At 55.0% G+C, this 16,472-nt stretch overlaps 1 protein-coding gene across 4 annotated transcripts in view; it reads right to left on the minus strand.

The window, feature by feature from the left end:
• Nucleotides 1-610: 610 nt before the first annotated feature.
• EHMT1 (euchromatic histone lysine methyltransferase 1) overlaps nucleotides 611-16,472 on the minus strand; it is a 144,040-nt gene continuing 128,178 nt past the window's right edge. For all 4 annotated transcript variants that reach the window (XM_055324093.1, XM_055324085.1, XM_055324076.1 and 1 more), the window contains exons 19-27: nucleotides 12,789-12,943; nucleotides 11,726-11,893; nucleotides 11,413-11,557; nucleotides 10,684-10,761; nucleotides 9,650-9,765; nucleotides 8,465-8,551; nucleotides 7,940-8,018; nucleotides 2,102-2,277; nucleotides 611-1,904 (exon numbers count right to left, since the gene is read on the minus strand). In XM_055324093.1, coding sequence (XP_055180068.1) covers nucleotides 1,727-1,904; nucleotides 2,102-2,277; nucleotides 7,940-8,018; nucleotides 8,465-8,551; nucleotides 9,650-9,765; nucleotides 10,684-10,761; nucleotides 11,413-11,557; nucleotides 11,726-11,893; nucleotides 12,789-12,943 — 1,182 coding nt within the window. In that variant the 3' untranslated portion in view covers nucleotides 611-1,726. The remainder of the gene's footprint in view (nucleotides 1,905-2,101; nucleotides 2,278-7,939; nucleotides 8,019-8,464; nucleotides 8,552-9,649; nucleotides 9,766-10,683; nucleotides 10,762-11,412; nucleotides 11,558-11,725; nucleotides 11,894-12,788; nucleotides 12,944-16,472) is intronic.

A 16,472-nucleotide genomic window follows, 5' to 3' on the forward strand; every position in this document is an offset into this window, starting at 1 on the left:
TCCTGGGGCAACACCACGCGACAGCTCAACCAAAGGCCTGGAGGGAAGGCCTCCCGCCTGAGCTATTCACACAGTACAGTTACCGTTTCAGATAAATGTCTTCTAAAGACATCTTGTGTGTAAAACATCCAAGCACCCGGCTATTTCCTGTTGTGTTTACAGGCGCCCCAGTGGGGAGGCCAGCCCTGCACAGAACACAGGCGGGGGGCTCGGGACTAGCAGATGCCTGCTGAGGGGCAGAGGCCACAGCCTGCCAGCAGGCTTACCAGCCTCATCATGTTCAAAAGCAGATCTGATTCAGGACTGTGGGGACTTACCTGGTGCTGCGCCTTGGAGCCTAGTGTTGGGGGTACAGACATGCACGTGCACACACACACACGTGTGCAACACTCATACAACATGCATGCACACACACAAAGCGACACATGCAGACCCTCCTCTCATCTGCCTTGGGGTAGGTATAGGTGGCATTCTCTTCACAGGCAAGTCTGTGGCGGAAAGGAAGCTGTGGTCCACTGGCCAAGGGCTTGGGGGGGCTGTGAGTGCCCCACAGGCAGCACAGGGGCTTTGCAGAAACCAGTTCAAACATGATACCGTAATAAAAACCTCATTTAAAGTACTTCTTTTTTTTTATTGATTTCATTGAAAACAGAACAAGAAATGGTCTGAGCCAAAAGACTGCTCTTAAAACTGTCAAAAACATTTTAACAGAAAAAAATAAACATGACTGCATCATGAATGTTTTAGAAGAGCCGCACAAAAACCCCACTGCTACTGCACTAGTTACAGTATTTAAAAAAGTATATGCCAAAAAAAAGTATATGACCTGGCAGGCCGTCACACAAAAGGTGATGGCGAATTTATTCCACGACAAGACTAACATTTTAAAAAAAGTTTTTTCCTGCATTTTATTCTAAAATCACTTTGTTCTCTTTATACAGTTGATAGTTTATTTTCACATGGTGAGTAGAAACCACACCAGAATCAGCACCGTTGTCTGTGTTTTGTGTTTTTTATTTGTCCTAATGTTCAATAATGGTAGAAAATAAATCAGTTTATTCATCATCATAGCATGTGGTTTAAAAATCAACAAGAAGGCGCCAGCATCGCTGAGCTGGCGGGGCTGGTGCGGGGTCCTCTGTGGGCCTCGGCCCTCCTGCACCCAACAAACCGCTTCCTCGGAAAGAAATGCATTAGAGGTCTGATATATAGGACTAGATATAGGACTTCTTTAAAAAGCAAACCCACATTTTCTCCAAAGTTAGTGATGGCTCGGCCCTGACCTCTCCTAGGTCGAGGTGGGGATGGCGTCTGCACGGCGCCCAGAAGCTGGCACCTGCCGACGCAGGCCCCAGGCAGGCAGGTGCAATGGAGCAGCTTGCAGGTGATGGTGTCTTCGGCGGGCACCACATGGGGAGCCTGGGCCCACAGGACTTTGCCAACAAGCCCCACAGTGGAACGGGAACCAGGGGAGCAGAGGGGAAATGAGAAACGTGGAAACGACAAAACCATCATCAGAAACTCACAAGGTCACGCCAGCGCAGAATCCCAGAGTGTTCCAGAGTGCCCGCCCCCAGCCCGCGGGCCACCACGCCGGGACCTCGAAGCTGCGGCCCATGTCCCTGCAGCCCCAGGCCAGGACCCTTAGGTGTCGTGTGCACATCTCCTTCCTCTCCAACTGCAGTGTGAACAGCACCGCCGCTTGGTGCCCCACGCTGGCTGTTGCTCATAGCGGGTCCGCGGTGGAGGAGCTGGTGTCAGGCAGGCCGTTCTCCTGGCCATCCTGGGAGACGCTGGCCTGCCGCTGTGCTAGAGCCGTGCTGGAGTGTCGGCACTTGGGGGAGCCGCACCGGCAGCTGAACAGCTTGCCCTTAATGTCCCAGAAGCGTTCCCCATAGTCGAACCTGGGAGAGAGCAGAGCTCAGGGCCGGTGTCTGGGCTGCACACCCCGGGGAGCAGGGTGGGCCCGGCCTGAGCAGCCGTCAGTCCCCGCTCATGGGGTGGAGCAAAGAACCGCTGAGGAGAAGCCCGTGCTGAGCAGCATGCGTGCAGCACCCAGGAAGTCTCCAAGCCCAGCCGCCCCAGGGACCGTGGCACCTACCCCAGCTGCTCCCCAGCCTCGATCAGGCGGGTGCTGAAGAAGGCAATCCTGGGAAATCGCAGGTCCTGGTGGGACATGAACACGCGCACAGGCACCAGGTTGGGCTCGCAGTGGTGGTTGATGAAGCGGCTGACGTTCCCGTAGAACCGAGCATCGATGCAGTACACCTCGCCATCCTAGCAGGCGGGAAGGAGAGCAGGGGCTCACACAGGAGTCTGTGGACGGCAGGCAGGAACTCGCCCCCAAGGTAGGGGCACAGCAGGCCTCTGTGCTGGGGGAGGCCACCCACTCACACTCTCCTGCTGCACCAGCCAGGTGTGCACCATGTGATGCTCGGCTGCTGCCAGGTATGGGGGTGTGGGGGCAGCTGCCAGGGATCTAGGGACAGATCAGGGCCAGATCCCAAGGAGCAGCTGGGCAGGTGGGAAGGAGGAGGGAGGCAGTGCTGAGGCTGAGGGCTGCCAGGAGGCTCCCGAGCAGTGGTTATGAGCATAATACAGGGATACGGCTGCAGGGAGGAGTGGGGGCACAGGTGGCCCCAGAACCCTGCCGGGGTGATGTATGTGATGTAGCAGAGAGGACACTGGTGAGAAAGGAACTTGGCTGGGGCCTGGTCTCACCCTGTAGGAAGCAGAGACCCGGAGCTGAGGGTGCAAGGTCGAGGGACCATGGGCCAGGGCTGTGCATGGCCATGAGGAGATGTGTCCTACAACCATCAGCAGGAGCAGGCATGTCTCCCCTGTGCATTGCTTTGCCCCTGGGGCCCTGAGCAGAGAGCCTGGTCACACCACATCTGCCCCTCACGATGAGGAGCCGATGAGCAGGGACCTCACATGGTCACAGGAACCGAGCACGACGTCTGGGATGGAAAACCAGACACAATGACAAGGGGACCTTCTGTGTATCTGCCCTGCACACAGCAGCCTGGGGGCAAAGCTGGACTCAGACGATTCTCCCACCAAACCAAAGGCGTATGTGCCCCTGGCCCAGCAGTCCCACCTCCGGGCAGACCCCGAAGTCACTCCCATGGCTCAGAATTTGGCCTCTGCCCATAGGTGTCCTGGACTCACGTGCAGGGAGCCCCACCCTGTGGAAAGCACCTCCCCTCCTGCAAACAGCCTGACAAACTCTGACCCGCATTGGCTGAGTGGGGTCCAAGGGAAGGACCTTCACATGGAGTCGGAAGCAAGCGGCTGGAACCATGACTGGCGGGCACAGAGGGCTCAGGCTCCATGTGCACAAGTCCCCACCAGAGCCAAGATAGATGCCGGGGGACACGGGGGACAGATGCACAGAAGCCACACCGCAGCCCCGCCACAATCAAGCTACATGACATGCCTCAGAGCAGCCCGTGGCAGTTACCAATACATAAATGTGGACCAAGAACCGAAAAAAATGGACACATTCTAAAGAGAACAGAAAACCAATGGAGCCCAGCCCGAGGCGACCTGGACGCTGTGCGACCAGATGGGGACAGCAGAGCTCTTGATCACACAGTCCTCAGTGACGTCCAGCAGAGCCTGTCTCTCCATGGGTGACACAGCAGGAAAGAAGGGTCACTGGAAATCCTCAGTGCACGTCCCTCCCTCCTAGGCTGTGCAAGTCACCAGACGGCCCCCAAGCGCAAATGCTGCTGTAGCTGCAGGGAGGGCCAGACTCAACCTCAACATTCCCCAAACCACAAGGGTGATGTGCATGTACCCGAGCATATGACCCCGGAGCTCCAGACATGCCTCAGAAACAGGAGGGGAGAGAGTTCCACCTTTCCTCTAACAAAGGCAAGGAAATAGGAACACACGTGGACGCTTTCCCTGTATTTCTAAAGTTCCCTGGGGGCAGTGAACGGAAACAGAACGGACAGACCTTCCTGAACAGGATACCTTCGTGTAGTCTCCACTTCCAAAATTAGTAAATACTTTATGTAACTAAATAAGTTGCAAGATTCTAGAACTTATTATTTATTGTAAAAGTACTTTCTGCCACAACATGAGGCTCAAACTCATAAGCCCAAAATCCAGAGCCTCACACTCCAACTGAGCCCACCGGGTGGCCCCAACCCTAAGATAAATAAACACACCTGTGAATCCAACTGCTCACTCACCCACCCAGAGAAATGGCACCACGTGCTGCAAGCGGGTGCTTGGCGCACTTGGCTGCACACTCTTGCGGGACTGTGCCTGTGGCTGGCACGTCATTGGCGCTCCACTGAACCATCTGACACTGCTGAGAGGCAGGATGCCGATGGCCAGGGCCTGGGCAAACTCCTGCAGAACAAGGGCATGAGCACATGCCTAGTGATTCCTTTATTCCAGAGTTCTGCCCTTGAGGAGTCCATGCAGGGTCAATGGCACCCTGCAGACAGCGAGCACCCTGGTGTCCTGACGTGGTGACGAAGCGTTACCTCCATGGCCAGGCCCCGGGGCAGCTTTAGACAAATCTGAGGCCACACGAGGGGAGCTGGACACAGGGATGCTACAGGAGGCAAGGCAGCGTGAGCAGGCTCCACGGGCCACGGTTCTGGTGACAACGGGTCAGAGCACCCAGGAGCCACAACAACATGTGAGGAGAAGGGAAACTAGGTCCCAACCCTGCACCACCATTGGCTCTGCTGCCCCCCAAATGGTGACAGAATGGCAGGAGCGCATGTTCACCCGCCTGACCCTGAGGGTCACTTGCAAGCCCAGGTCTGGGTGGGGAAGTTTTTTCCTCCCAACAGAAGAATCTGTAGGAAACAGGAAGGGCAGGGCCTCTCGGAGGGTCAGGAATCACAAGGGCAGGCAGCCGTGACTCCCCTGTTCCTGAGCTGGGGGAGGCAGACCCTGTGGCCTCTGGGACACCTCTGCTCTTATCCCGTGTGCAGACAACATGGGAGACGGGTCGGCTCGCACACAGATGTGGGTTCTGGCTGGACCGCGTGAGGGGGTGGCTGCCACTGTGAGAAGGGACAGCCAGGGCAAACCAGTGATGCAGTCTGGGGAAACTGGGCTCAGTCTCACCACCACAGGCGCACACAGACTCCTCAGGAGGAAACAGCAGTTCTGTGACAGACGTCATACTGTCAGCATGACAGATGGACAACGGGATCTGAGGACAGGGCTTTCTCTACTTTTCTGTACAGTGAGCGCTGTCACAATATGAAGAAGAAACCGTCCACAAAGGCAAGAAACAGGGATCTTGGAGCAACTCTCTCTTCCTCACTTAGCGACCACAGGGCAGCAGAAGCAGAGGCGGCACCTGGCGTGGGTGAGGGTCAGGGATCTGCAGGGAAAGAAGGCCCCATGCCAGGGGCAACGCCCCCACAGAAAGGCCACAGCCTATCCAGGACCCTCTGAGGGGAGACCCCATCCCCCTGAAGCCTGCAGGACACGTGGCAGACCCCCCATGCCATGGGATGGGCAGCAACGTGAGCCCTCTGCCCCACGCTGCCTGCGCACCCCTCACCTCCTGCCCAGCGTCTCCCAGTGAGACTGTTCTTCTGGTTTTCCCTAAGCTCCCGCCTCCAGGCTCCAAGGGGCAGGGGCGCGGGTATGCAGACCAACAGCAGGCTGCCCACCTCTGGGGCAACCAGCTCCTCACACCCGCCTGCTGCTCAGGATCAATTCACAGCTGCGGGAACACAGCCTCCTTCCACAGTGCACGAGGCTCCTCAGGTCTCTAACACGGTCCCTGACCATGTGTGTGCCGCTTGCTCTTTAAAGTCTTTCTGATAAATCACCTGTGCCCACCCTCGTCCCTCCAAGATGCCGAGCATGCAGGGGTGCCCTGGTCAACTGGGGCAGATTCAGGCAAAGGAGGCAGATACAAAAGGTTCTAGAAAAGCAAGGAGAGGGCAACCCTGGGCTCTGAACAGAACCAGGGCCTGGGGACAGTCTGGGCCAGGGAGAGGGCAGGTGTCACGGTACCAGCTGGTCAGACCCTGGAAACGGGGAGGGAGCAAGAGGGTGCACAGGTGCAGCCATGCCCATGGGACACAGCCCTGAGCTGGGCAGACCCAGGGAGGCTATGATGTGCTCGTGGCCCCTCACACACCAGGATGCACAAGCCACGGACACAGGCCAAAGGGAGTAGCATGTGGGGCAGGAGTCGGGTGGGGGCGAGGCCAGCCCCATCTTTGCCAACGGCCTCTCACCTGGCGGTGATGGGCATCAGTGGGTCGTGGGACCTGCTACCACTCGGGTGGATCACAAAGCCAGACACAGAGAAGCACATGCTCTGACTGCACGTATGGGAGCTCTGCGCAGGGAAAAACCCCGCAGCAAAGACAGATGGCAGTTCCACGGCCAACTAGGGTGGGGGTGCCATAGAGCCAGGGTGCTCCAGACCCTGCTCACAGTGAGAATTAGACCATACACACATTTGTCAAAACTAAAATCACAGGCTTAAAGTTGACTGAATGTAAAAGAGTTACAATAAAATTTGACCCAAAAAGTAAAATGGTCAAAATCTTATCAGATAAAAAAAAAAGAAAATCCAACAGAACATTTACAAGATCCCACACAGGGCACCACCGAGTGTCAGTAGGGGCAACTGAAGATGACAAACCAGCAGAGGATACACCGTACTCATCACCTCGAAAAGCAGGTGGCAGAAACCCCAATGACCCCAGGTCATGGGTTCAATGTCGCCCTAATCAGATCCTACGGATTTTGTACAACTTATCCAGCTGACTCTCCAACTTACACAGAAACTAAGAGACCAAGAAGAGCAAGACACCCTCAAGACCCCAAGGTAAGAGGACAGAAGGTAGGATGGTTGGCAGACGGGACAAAGGGAGCCCAGGCACGCTGCACAGGGGTGGGGAAAATACCATCTCCTCCACAAACAGTCCTGAGTCATGCAGATGTCAACACAGGGAAAAATAATGCTGGACCCTGCAGTGCAACGACGACACACCCACGTGAGGTCGGCCTGATTTCTGGAGATGCCACACATGTGCCTCTGTATAGTCCTGGCTGTAAAAAGCCTGGTTTCACTTGAGGCATTACAAACACCCACAGCATGTAGCAAGAGCAGATAAATTCGACTACAATAAAAATAAAAACTTCTGTTCATTAAAAGACATCGAGACCTCAACAAGGCACAGAGAGAAGCCATCTGCAAGACACAAATGTCAAAGAACGTTTCCCCCAGAACATGTCAAGACTGCCACAAGCCAAACAGGCCAACAGCTCAAGGTGTAGGATGGGGGTGCTGGGCGTGGGGGGCTCCCTGGAGGGTCTCAGGTGGAGGCTGCCAGCACCTGCATCCCGTGACCACCTGGCACACAGGTTTCCCCTCCCAGAAGGCCTGTCTTGCACACATGGCTCTGAGAGCTGAGCTCGGGGGCAGGGCAGGCATAAAGGCCTGGGCTTGGGTCCCTACTTCCATGCCAACCATGCCAGGAAGTTCTCAAGCAGGCAAATCAGGAACTAAGAAGCTGCACAGGCATCAGGGCAGGAAGCAGCCTCCAAATGCCCTGGAAACCCGGGTCTCGGGGTAAAGCCTGGGGCCTGCCTGCTGTCCCAACAACCAGAATGGCAGCTGAGACACACTCGAGATCCCTTGCCCATTGTGAGGCTGGCTCTTGTTTGCTCGTCACCATGCGCACGCGGCCTCTCCCCTAATGGCTGTGAGCTCTAACCCTGGTGAACAGCTGGGGTCACAGGCAGGCTCCTCGTGCATGAGCTCAGGGACCTCCCAGGTCACGGCCCAAGTGCAGGTGCCCTGCGAACCCTGCGTGCACAAGTGTGCCAGTGTGGCTGTCAGGGACGCTGGGCCGGTGTGGGTGAGCCTCCTTACCGCTCCCACGCCGCACGGCCACAGCCAGCTCTCTACGCCCAACCCCTCCAAACGCGTTACCTTGTTGTCAAGATCAAAGAGGTAAGAGTCTTCTTCCCGAACGTCAGCTTCTGAGTCAGAGATGAGCTCCCCAACATACCTGTGGGCAGCAGGGTGCAGGTGAGGACAGCAAGACCCCCTTGACTGCAGGATGGGGCCCAGGGCAGCCATGGCACAGCCTACCCCCCTGGAGCTATGGACAAATGTTTAGAGAATATGCCCGTGACTGGGTGGGATCTAACTTCAGGTCCTGGAAGATGATGACACAGGAACTCCTCCTCTGACCCGGACCCATGATGACACTGTCCTAGAACCACTGACCACAACCACCATAACAGCCCCAGACTCAGTGAGAGGCTAAGTGCAGGTGGAAACCAGGGAGATAGGTGAGGGGTGGAGACGACATGGGCTGGTTTCCAAGGGCACCCACAAGTTCCAGGCATGGCCAGGGCCCTGGCAGCCCCTCACCCCACGCTGCTGTGCTGTGCCCGAAATGGCAGGGGCAGCAGCAGAGGCAGCCCTGGGGTGACCCAGGCACTCACTTACTCGCAGACGAAGGTGCCCAGGGGGATGTCCTGCAGGGACCGCACGCCCCAGCCCATGTTCTGTGTCCGGTAGAGCTGTAGCCTCGCCCTGGAAGACAGTCGGCCATTCACAGCCAAGTTCCCTGATGCTCATGTGCTGATGACACTGTCAGCCACAGTAGCACATAGGGTGCGGGATGCTGCCTTCCTGTCTGGAGAGCACCTTGGAGCTCTGTGTGTAAGGAAGCCCTCAGCACACCACCCTCAGAGGGGGAGACGCACCCAGGACTCAGCCCGACTGCCAGCATACAGCCCTCCCTATGCCCGTTCCTTCATCTGTAACATGGGGGCAGGTGTGGCCATGCTCCCAGGCAGCAGTGAAGGGCAGAAGGGCTGACACTGTGTGTCCCCTCAGGGCAGGCAGGGAGCTCTCCCAGGCCCAGAGCCAATGGGGACTACCTGTCCCCTGGTGCTGGTGCGTCCAGGGGTCCTCGGGGAGACGGGGACAGGTCAGAAGCACTCTCCGACCACAGATACTGAGAAACTCCAAAATACTGTGAAGCTGGACGGACGTCATGTGTGCATATCCCATCACAACTCACAGCCAAGGAGGTCGTCTAATTCTCAAGCACATGCCCGAGAGGAAAAGTTCACGGTCAGGGGTGCAGGCCAGACCTCTCAGACCATATGCCCTGACTGCTTAAGAATAAGGGGCCCATGTGGTCGGCAATGTTTTACACCTGAGGATCCCTGCGCTGCTGCTGTTACAGACACTCAGACAACATAGAATATTTCAGAAATGGTTTGAGATTTAAAACAGAGTGACAGGAGCCCTAGGGTAGCCGTGCATGTGTTCATTCGGAAGTGACGAGCCTGTTCCCTAGCCTCCGGCTCCTGGGCCTGGATGGCCCCGTCCTCGGGCCTCACCGATGTCTGGGCTGCTCAGCAGGCCTCGTATTATTTACACCAGTTGTGACTCCACCAGGAGACAAGGAGTTCAGACAAGACCGTGTCTATGTCTCTACTGCAAACATGCACATGCATGGAAACACAACGCCCCCTCTGGTGAAATACACATAAACACAATGAACTTGTCAAGCAACCGGAGTTGTTCTCAAACCTTGAAAGTAGAGACCCCTGACGTCTCCCTGCACTGAAGGGCCCAGAATCCCACACCTGGGCAGGGTCCATGGGAGCTGGCGCTTACCTGAGGCCATTCTGCACGACGCGGTTCCGGCAGCTCCTCCAGCAGGAACAGGCGTGGTTGCACTCAAAGATTAAGGGCGGCTCAGCCATGTTGAACTCAGGCAGGAGCCGGCCATCCTGGGGACAGACGTGCAGTCAGGACTGAGCATGGCTCGCCATTCATGCTAAATAAACTGACACGAACACAGTTTTACAAACTAAAACACTGATACAAAAACGACAGTTTCCGGTCAAACTCCACACTGGGGCAGCAGTGTCACGTTGCGCGTTCGTGCCTGGACAGGAAGCACCAGAGCAGACGTGCACACAGGTTCACAGTCTTGTCGCCCTGCCTGGCCTCCCTCCTCCTCCCTGGAACCCTCAGTCTCCCAAGGCCTCTGCCACGGGCCTCTCCACTGCCTTCACGGGGTCAGCACCCCCGGGTTTACTGGCCACATGCTGCCATCCTGCGCTCTGGGCCTTGCTCTGCAGGGACCTGGCCACCTGCTTCCCTGTCCTATGCCCAGATACAGCAAAGCCACCAGGAAACACCCTGGCCCTTGGGGCTAAGTCCAAAGCTCCGTGGTGTCCGGGGCTTCTGTCAATAGTGAGAACTGTGCTTGAGATGCTGGCTCTTGCCCACCTTCAGCACAGCCGTGCTTTGTAGAGCACATGCCCTCAGAGTGAGTGCTGTAGCCTCTCACTTGGCAGCAAACATGCCCCCAGGCCCATGCCATGCCCTTTCCACCCAAGGCGACTCTGGAGACATCGACTGCGGCTTCTCTTGTCCCCACCCCAGGTCACCCTGGTTCCTGGCACCACAGATGACCTCTGAACCCCCGATGCCAACGGCACTGGAGCTTCTTCCCTTGGATGCTGGGCTGAGTCATCTCCCCGGCAGCCACAGGAGCCGGTCACCCTTGCCCCACAACCCTGCCCCCAATGGGTCTGCCCTCCCGCACTGGCTCACCTGCAGCCCTCCTCCCCAAGGCTGGCCAGGCACAGTCCAGGGCCACAGGAGACTCACCACCCCAGCTCGCCCCGGCCGCAGCTCACCTTGTCATACCAGCACCGCATACTGAGCTGGCCGCACATGCAGTTGCTGGAAGAGCAGTCGTCGATGCACACGCAGTACTGCGGGGAGATAGCACATCAGGTGGGGGGGGGGGGCGCTCCACTTACTACGTGTGTCAGCTTTGATATGCACCTTCAGAAAGCCAGGCCCACAGGGAAGAAAAGTGAGAGGCTCTAACATCTCCATTCTCAAGGACACCAAGGGGCGTGCAGTCCCCGAGGAAGAGGGCACACAGCAGGAGACACCCAGCCACTAAGACACGGAGAGCGTGCACAAGGGGCTCTGGATGAAGAGCCCAAGGGAAAGGGGGAGGCAGGGTGGTTAGCGACGTGGGGCCGAGAGCAGGGCTGGGTGACAGAAATCCTGAGGCCCAGAACTGAGGCCAAGCCACTCAGTGGGAAAGGCAAGGCCAAGAGAGCCACAGCCCTGCCTGCGGGTGCATGCCCGCCATCACTCCAAGAGGAGCTCAGCAGCTAGTACCGCACAGGCTCCTCTCACCTGTGTGGCCCCCAAACCACCACTCACCAGGGGGCATCAGCACTGCTCTGGGGGCCAGGGACCCAGCACGGGATCGGGATCCATTTTCAGGAAGAATCTTTATCTGCCTTTCAACTTATCAGTGGAAGGCACACACTGTGAGGGCTGGGTCTTCTGGGGGAAACCCCTGTGGACCCAAGCCCCAGGGGCTGGCACCCCCTACCACAGCTGACCTGCAAATGGGTGATGTTCCTGTCAATGTTCATGGGGGACGTCACGCAGTTCTGAGAAACATATTTGTAGTTGCTGGGGCACGGCTCGCTGTCCACAGCGTTGACACACGGGATGGGGATTCGCTCATAGCCTCGAGCAATGTCTCTGCCACCAGGAAGGGGGGACATTACCTTTTGCTGTGATAAGCAACACCCCCACAGGGCAGCAGCTGAGCCTGGGGCCAGGCACTGTGGCCTCAGCTGGGAGGGAAGCCTTAGTTTCCAACTCTGCAACCCCTGTCCGTCAGCCCTTGGCCCACAGTGGTCTCCTCACCTGCTCACGGTCTTCTCCATCGGGACAGGCCTGTCGGGAGCTGCATCTCGCAGCGCCCGACTCATCTGCAGCGCGTCCCACACCTGGGAGTTAAGGCTTGCGCACTGCAGGGGCGTCTCTCCTTCTTTGTTTTTCAAGGTGACATCTGAATCCCGAGAAAGAAAGAGGCTAAAAGGAAAAATGTAAGCCAATAAAACATTCAGACCTCAATTTAAAAGATATGAGAATGAGATTTACAAAATGATTACAGTCAGTAAAAATAAAAGGAACACATCATTTATCTTGGTATTAAGCTTGCTGACCGGTGCTTCTAGAAAGACCTGCCCTGACTCACCAGGAACACACTACATCAGTCCTTTTTTTTTCTGGTCCGGAACTGTGTGTAAAGAACAAGGGATGGTACTTGAGGGCTCTTGGCTTTTCCATTCAGAGGCTCATGGACGCCCAGGGCCAGCATGAAGCAGGTAAACCACACCAGCTGGCTGTGTCCAGGGTCCCGATCCACTTGGAAGCGGGATAGCTCACCCAGCCCCATTCAAGGGCCTCACGCACAACCTTCTCTGCCGAGCCGCCACCAAGGTCCCAGTCTGAGTGGGTGTGTGGCCCACAGCAGGGCTCCCCCTCATTTCCAGGTGAGATGGAGGGACCCGAGGTCCTGTCCCCCGCACCCAGAGCTTCCATTGACAGCAGAGTGAGGACCACTCTGGACCCCAGGACCCCAACCGCACCCACTCTCACTCATATGAGAGACAGGAAGGGGTTCAGAGTGGCGAGTGGTAAACACCAACATCTCTGTCCCTCCTGAACCTGTCCCAGAGGGGCCTGTCCCCTCCCCTCTGATGAGAGGTGCTGGGTGAGACTCATCTCCACACTCACCTATGTATTTGGGGATTCTTAACAACCATCCTCCCTGAACCAGAAATAACCAGACTGACCTCATATGTGGAATGGGACCCTTAACCTCTGGCTGTTTGTGGAAGAAGCTTCCCCGGGAGGACCTAGGGCACCAGGGCGCCCCCACCCTAGGAGCCTGGCAGGGGCTGCATGCAGCAGAGCCACTCACAGGACACAGGCGTAGCGGTCCTCCCTGGCTGCAATGTGCAGGGGCGAGTCTCCATGGACGTTCACGGCGTGGAGGTCACACCTGGCAGCCAGCAGGATCTCGGCTATGTCCACGCAGCCCGAGAACGCAGCCCAGTGCAGGCAGATGTTCTCCTCCTGCACAGACAGACGGCACAGCACACCAAGGGGAGAGCAAAGACCCATCTGAGTGCTGAGGGAGCTTCCTTTTTTGTTTTGTTTTCATCATAAAAGTAACATAATCACATTACTGAGTATTTTAAAAATAGAATAAAAAATCATCTGAAATTAGACCAACCTAAGCACACTATTAACGTAACATTTGGGAGTAAGTTATCTACTTTTTAAAAAATATTTTATTTATTTATCATGAGAAAGAGGGGGCGGGGAGGCAGAGACACAGGCAGAGGGAGAAGCAGGCTCCATGCAGGGAGCCCGATGTGGGACTCGATCACAGGTCTCCAGGATCAGGCCCTGGACTGAAGGTGGCGCTAAACCACTGAGCCACCCAGGCTGCCCCAAGTTATCTACTTTTTAAAATTATATTCACTCTGTAACAAAGTACAATTGCAAAACAGGACAACACTTGTGTAAGATTTTTAAAAGATAAAATGTAGACAAATTTGATCACACTAAAATTTTACTTCATAAAAACCCCTGTAAAATATAACTTTTATTTTTTTTTTAAAGATTTATTTATTTGAGAGAGAGCCCGAGCAGGGGGAGGGAGAGGAAGAAGCAGGCTCTCTGATGAGCTGGGAGCCCTATGTGGGGCTCGATTCCAGGACCCGAGATCAAGACCTGAGCTGAATCCAGACACTTTAGCTTGTGAGCCACCCAGCTGCCCTCCTCCCCTTTTAAAAAGGATTGACTGATTGAGAGAGGAGACAGTAGGAGTAGGGAAATCATTTTAAATCAAAGATTAGAAAAAAACCATTTGTGCTGTGTATAAACTACACTGTAATTTTGAAAACAAATACACAAAAGGTATAAAAATGTAAAACTTGTGTGACCGATGAGGAACACACGTAAGTATAGGGAACATGTGGCCTTGCCAGGTGGGAAATGAGCACAAAGTAGCCATCATGACATAGCCATGAAGCAACTACCCTGGGGACAAATGTGAAAGCTGCTCTGACCCCACCCCTCCAGTGCAGGCCACTAGCTCATGGTCATGACCTTCAGGTGGTTCCCGTCTTCCTGTGGACTCGAGGCACTGAATACTTTAGCCTTTTCTTTTCCTGACATGCTCTCAGGGTTTAAACGCTCTCGAGGCTTAAGCGCTTAGAGGTGCACATTTGTGGCCCTGGAAGCACTTCCTGGTCTCCTGGCAGACAGAGTATGCCGAAGTCCCAGTACCTCACAGGAGGCAACACTGAAATCAAGCCTGGCTGCCCACTCCGGCCCCCCCACCAGCAGAGCCCCACGCACTGCGTGCCCAGCTGCACCCACATCAGTCCCCATGGAGCCCATATGCCAGCTATGTGACTCTGAATGCCTCAATCCTGCCCCCTTCCCACCCACAGAACCCCCTGGAATGCTCCAGTGATTGAGGACAATCGGAGTGCATCCAATGCTTGCGGCCCAATGAACTTGAGGAAAGAGATAAGTCAAACCGTGTGGTCCTGTCTGTTCACAAACAGCGTCTAGCCCCTAGCACAGGCTTCACCATGGGCTCCTGTCAGCCTCAGTATTTTCTGAAAAGCCTGGATCTGCCTGGAGCTTCCTTTCCTGGACGCTGCACCGGGACGCCTGCTATCCCTCTCATCTTTCCATCTTCCATACATTTGCAAGCTCCAGAACAAAAGGTGGTTTCCTGAGGGGCCTCTTTTTTCATTCCTTCATCAGAAGGACCTATTATTTTATAACCAGAATCACATGCTAAGACTGTCTGTGTCCACCTAGGCTCCTCCTAGCAGAGGAATGCAGTCCCAGACTAGCTGACATCTGCCTGCTGGGTTACAAAAGGCCTGACCCACACATCTGAAGTGACAGACAGCACTTTGGTTCTAGCAGAGACCAGGCCAGAGGGACCATCTGGATTTACCCTCCTGCCTGAAAGAGCCAAATAGTCAAAATATGTGAAATAGGGGAGCCTGAGGGGCTCAATCAGTGAAGCATCTGCCCTTGGCTCAGGTCATGATCTCTGGGTCCTGGGATGGAGCTCTGCGTCGGGCTCCCTGCTCAGTGGAGAGTGTTTCTCCCTTTTCCTTTGCCCTTCCCCCTGCTTATGCTCTCTGTCAAATAAATAAAATCTCCCCCCTCCAAAAAAAAAAAATGTGTGAAACAATGGTTTTCAAGACACTGGACACCAGGCAATGAAGGGCTACATCCCTGAGAGTAGAAACAAATACGGCCTGGGTCTGTCCACTCACTGTCCTGAGATCCAGCCTCAGCACAGGGAGAGACCAGAAGTTCAAAAGTAGGAAGTAAGAGCCAGTGGCTAAGGCAGCTGGGGTTCACACAACAGGGGTAAGGCTGGGAAGAGGCCTCTGGAGATCAGACATTCCCATCCTGGACCTCCAGGACACACCTCCAAAGCTGAAGCATAAAGAGCTGAGACCTGCTTGAGCTCACCTAACAAACCTAGAAAGCAAAACCCAAAACAGACTATTTCCAAGCCACTTTGCTGCACCCAGAACAAAGCTTAAGACTTTTCCAGGAAAATACAGAAATTCACAGCTCGGTAAAACCAAAATGTCTGGCACCAACATAAGGTTGCAAACAAAACTTCCGGAGCTGACAAGCACGATGTCTGACAGAAACACACTGGATGAGACTAACACCGTTACAGGCTATAAAGAAAAAAATTACTGAGCTTGAAGACACAGCAAAATTGTTATTAAGACAAGCAAAACAGCTGTAAAACCAGCTAAATTGTGATCTAGAGTGAAAAACATGATTGAGAAAAATGAAAAGAGCATCACTGAGCTGGGAACACCTTCCAGCCACCTGATAATTACAGAGCAAGTGGCCCCTGTGAAGGGGGCCAGGCAGAAACACTCTGGGGAGGAATGAGGACAGGGTCTGCACCTGACATCCCAACCCTAACATCACTGACGCAGGCTTCACAAGCCGTGACCACACAGGTGCGACACATGCGCGAGTGACACAAGGTGCATCATAATTCAACTGTTAAAATCCAGTGACAAAAAGAAAATCCTAAAATTGCCAAAAGAAAGCAGATGCACTGTATCTAGAAATAAGGACAAGGTGCCACCGAGAATTCCCTGCGGGAAACACGTCAGTGAGGACGACAGGGAGGCTGTGTGCATGAAGTACTGAAAGAAGCTGTTGACCAAAGTGCACACCCAGCAAAATACTTCCCAAAAAAAGTGAAGGCAAGATCAGGAATCTGCAGGCACTCATCAGGGGCAGTCCAGCGCCCCAGGACGCAACAAACAAGTCCAATGTGTAGAAGAAAAGTGACCTTGCACTGAAGGACCTAAGTAAGTGAATAAGGAGCAAAGAAAGTGGTGGCAGCAGGTGCTGAGACTTGAGACTTTCCTCACTACAGTGTTTCCAAAAGGTCACGACGGTGGAAACGATGTGACAATGTATTGTGGTATCTGCACAACTCAGAGCAACAGCATGAGGCCTGGGCAAGCACACAGCACTCTGTCCTCACTGAGAGCGCAAGCACAGGCACAGGGGCAGATGCATGTGG

The sequence above is a fragment of the Nyctereutes procyonoides genome, unplaced genomic scaffold (assembly GCF_905146905.1).
Source record: "Nyctereutes procyonoides isolate TBG_1078 unplaced genomic scaffold, NYPRO_anot_genome, whole genome shotgun sequence".
In the NCBI taxonomy this organism is placed as follows: Eukaryota; Metazoa; Chordata; class Mammalia; order Carnivora; family Canidae; genus Nyctereutes; species Nyctereutes procyonoides.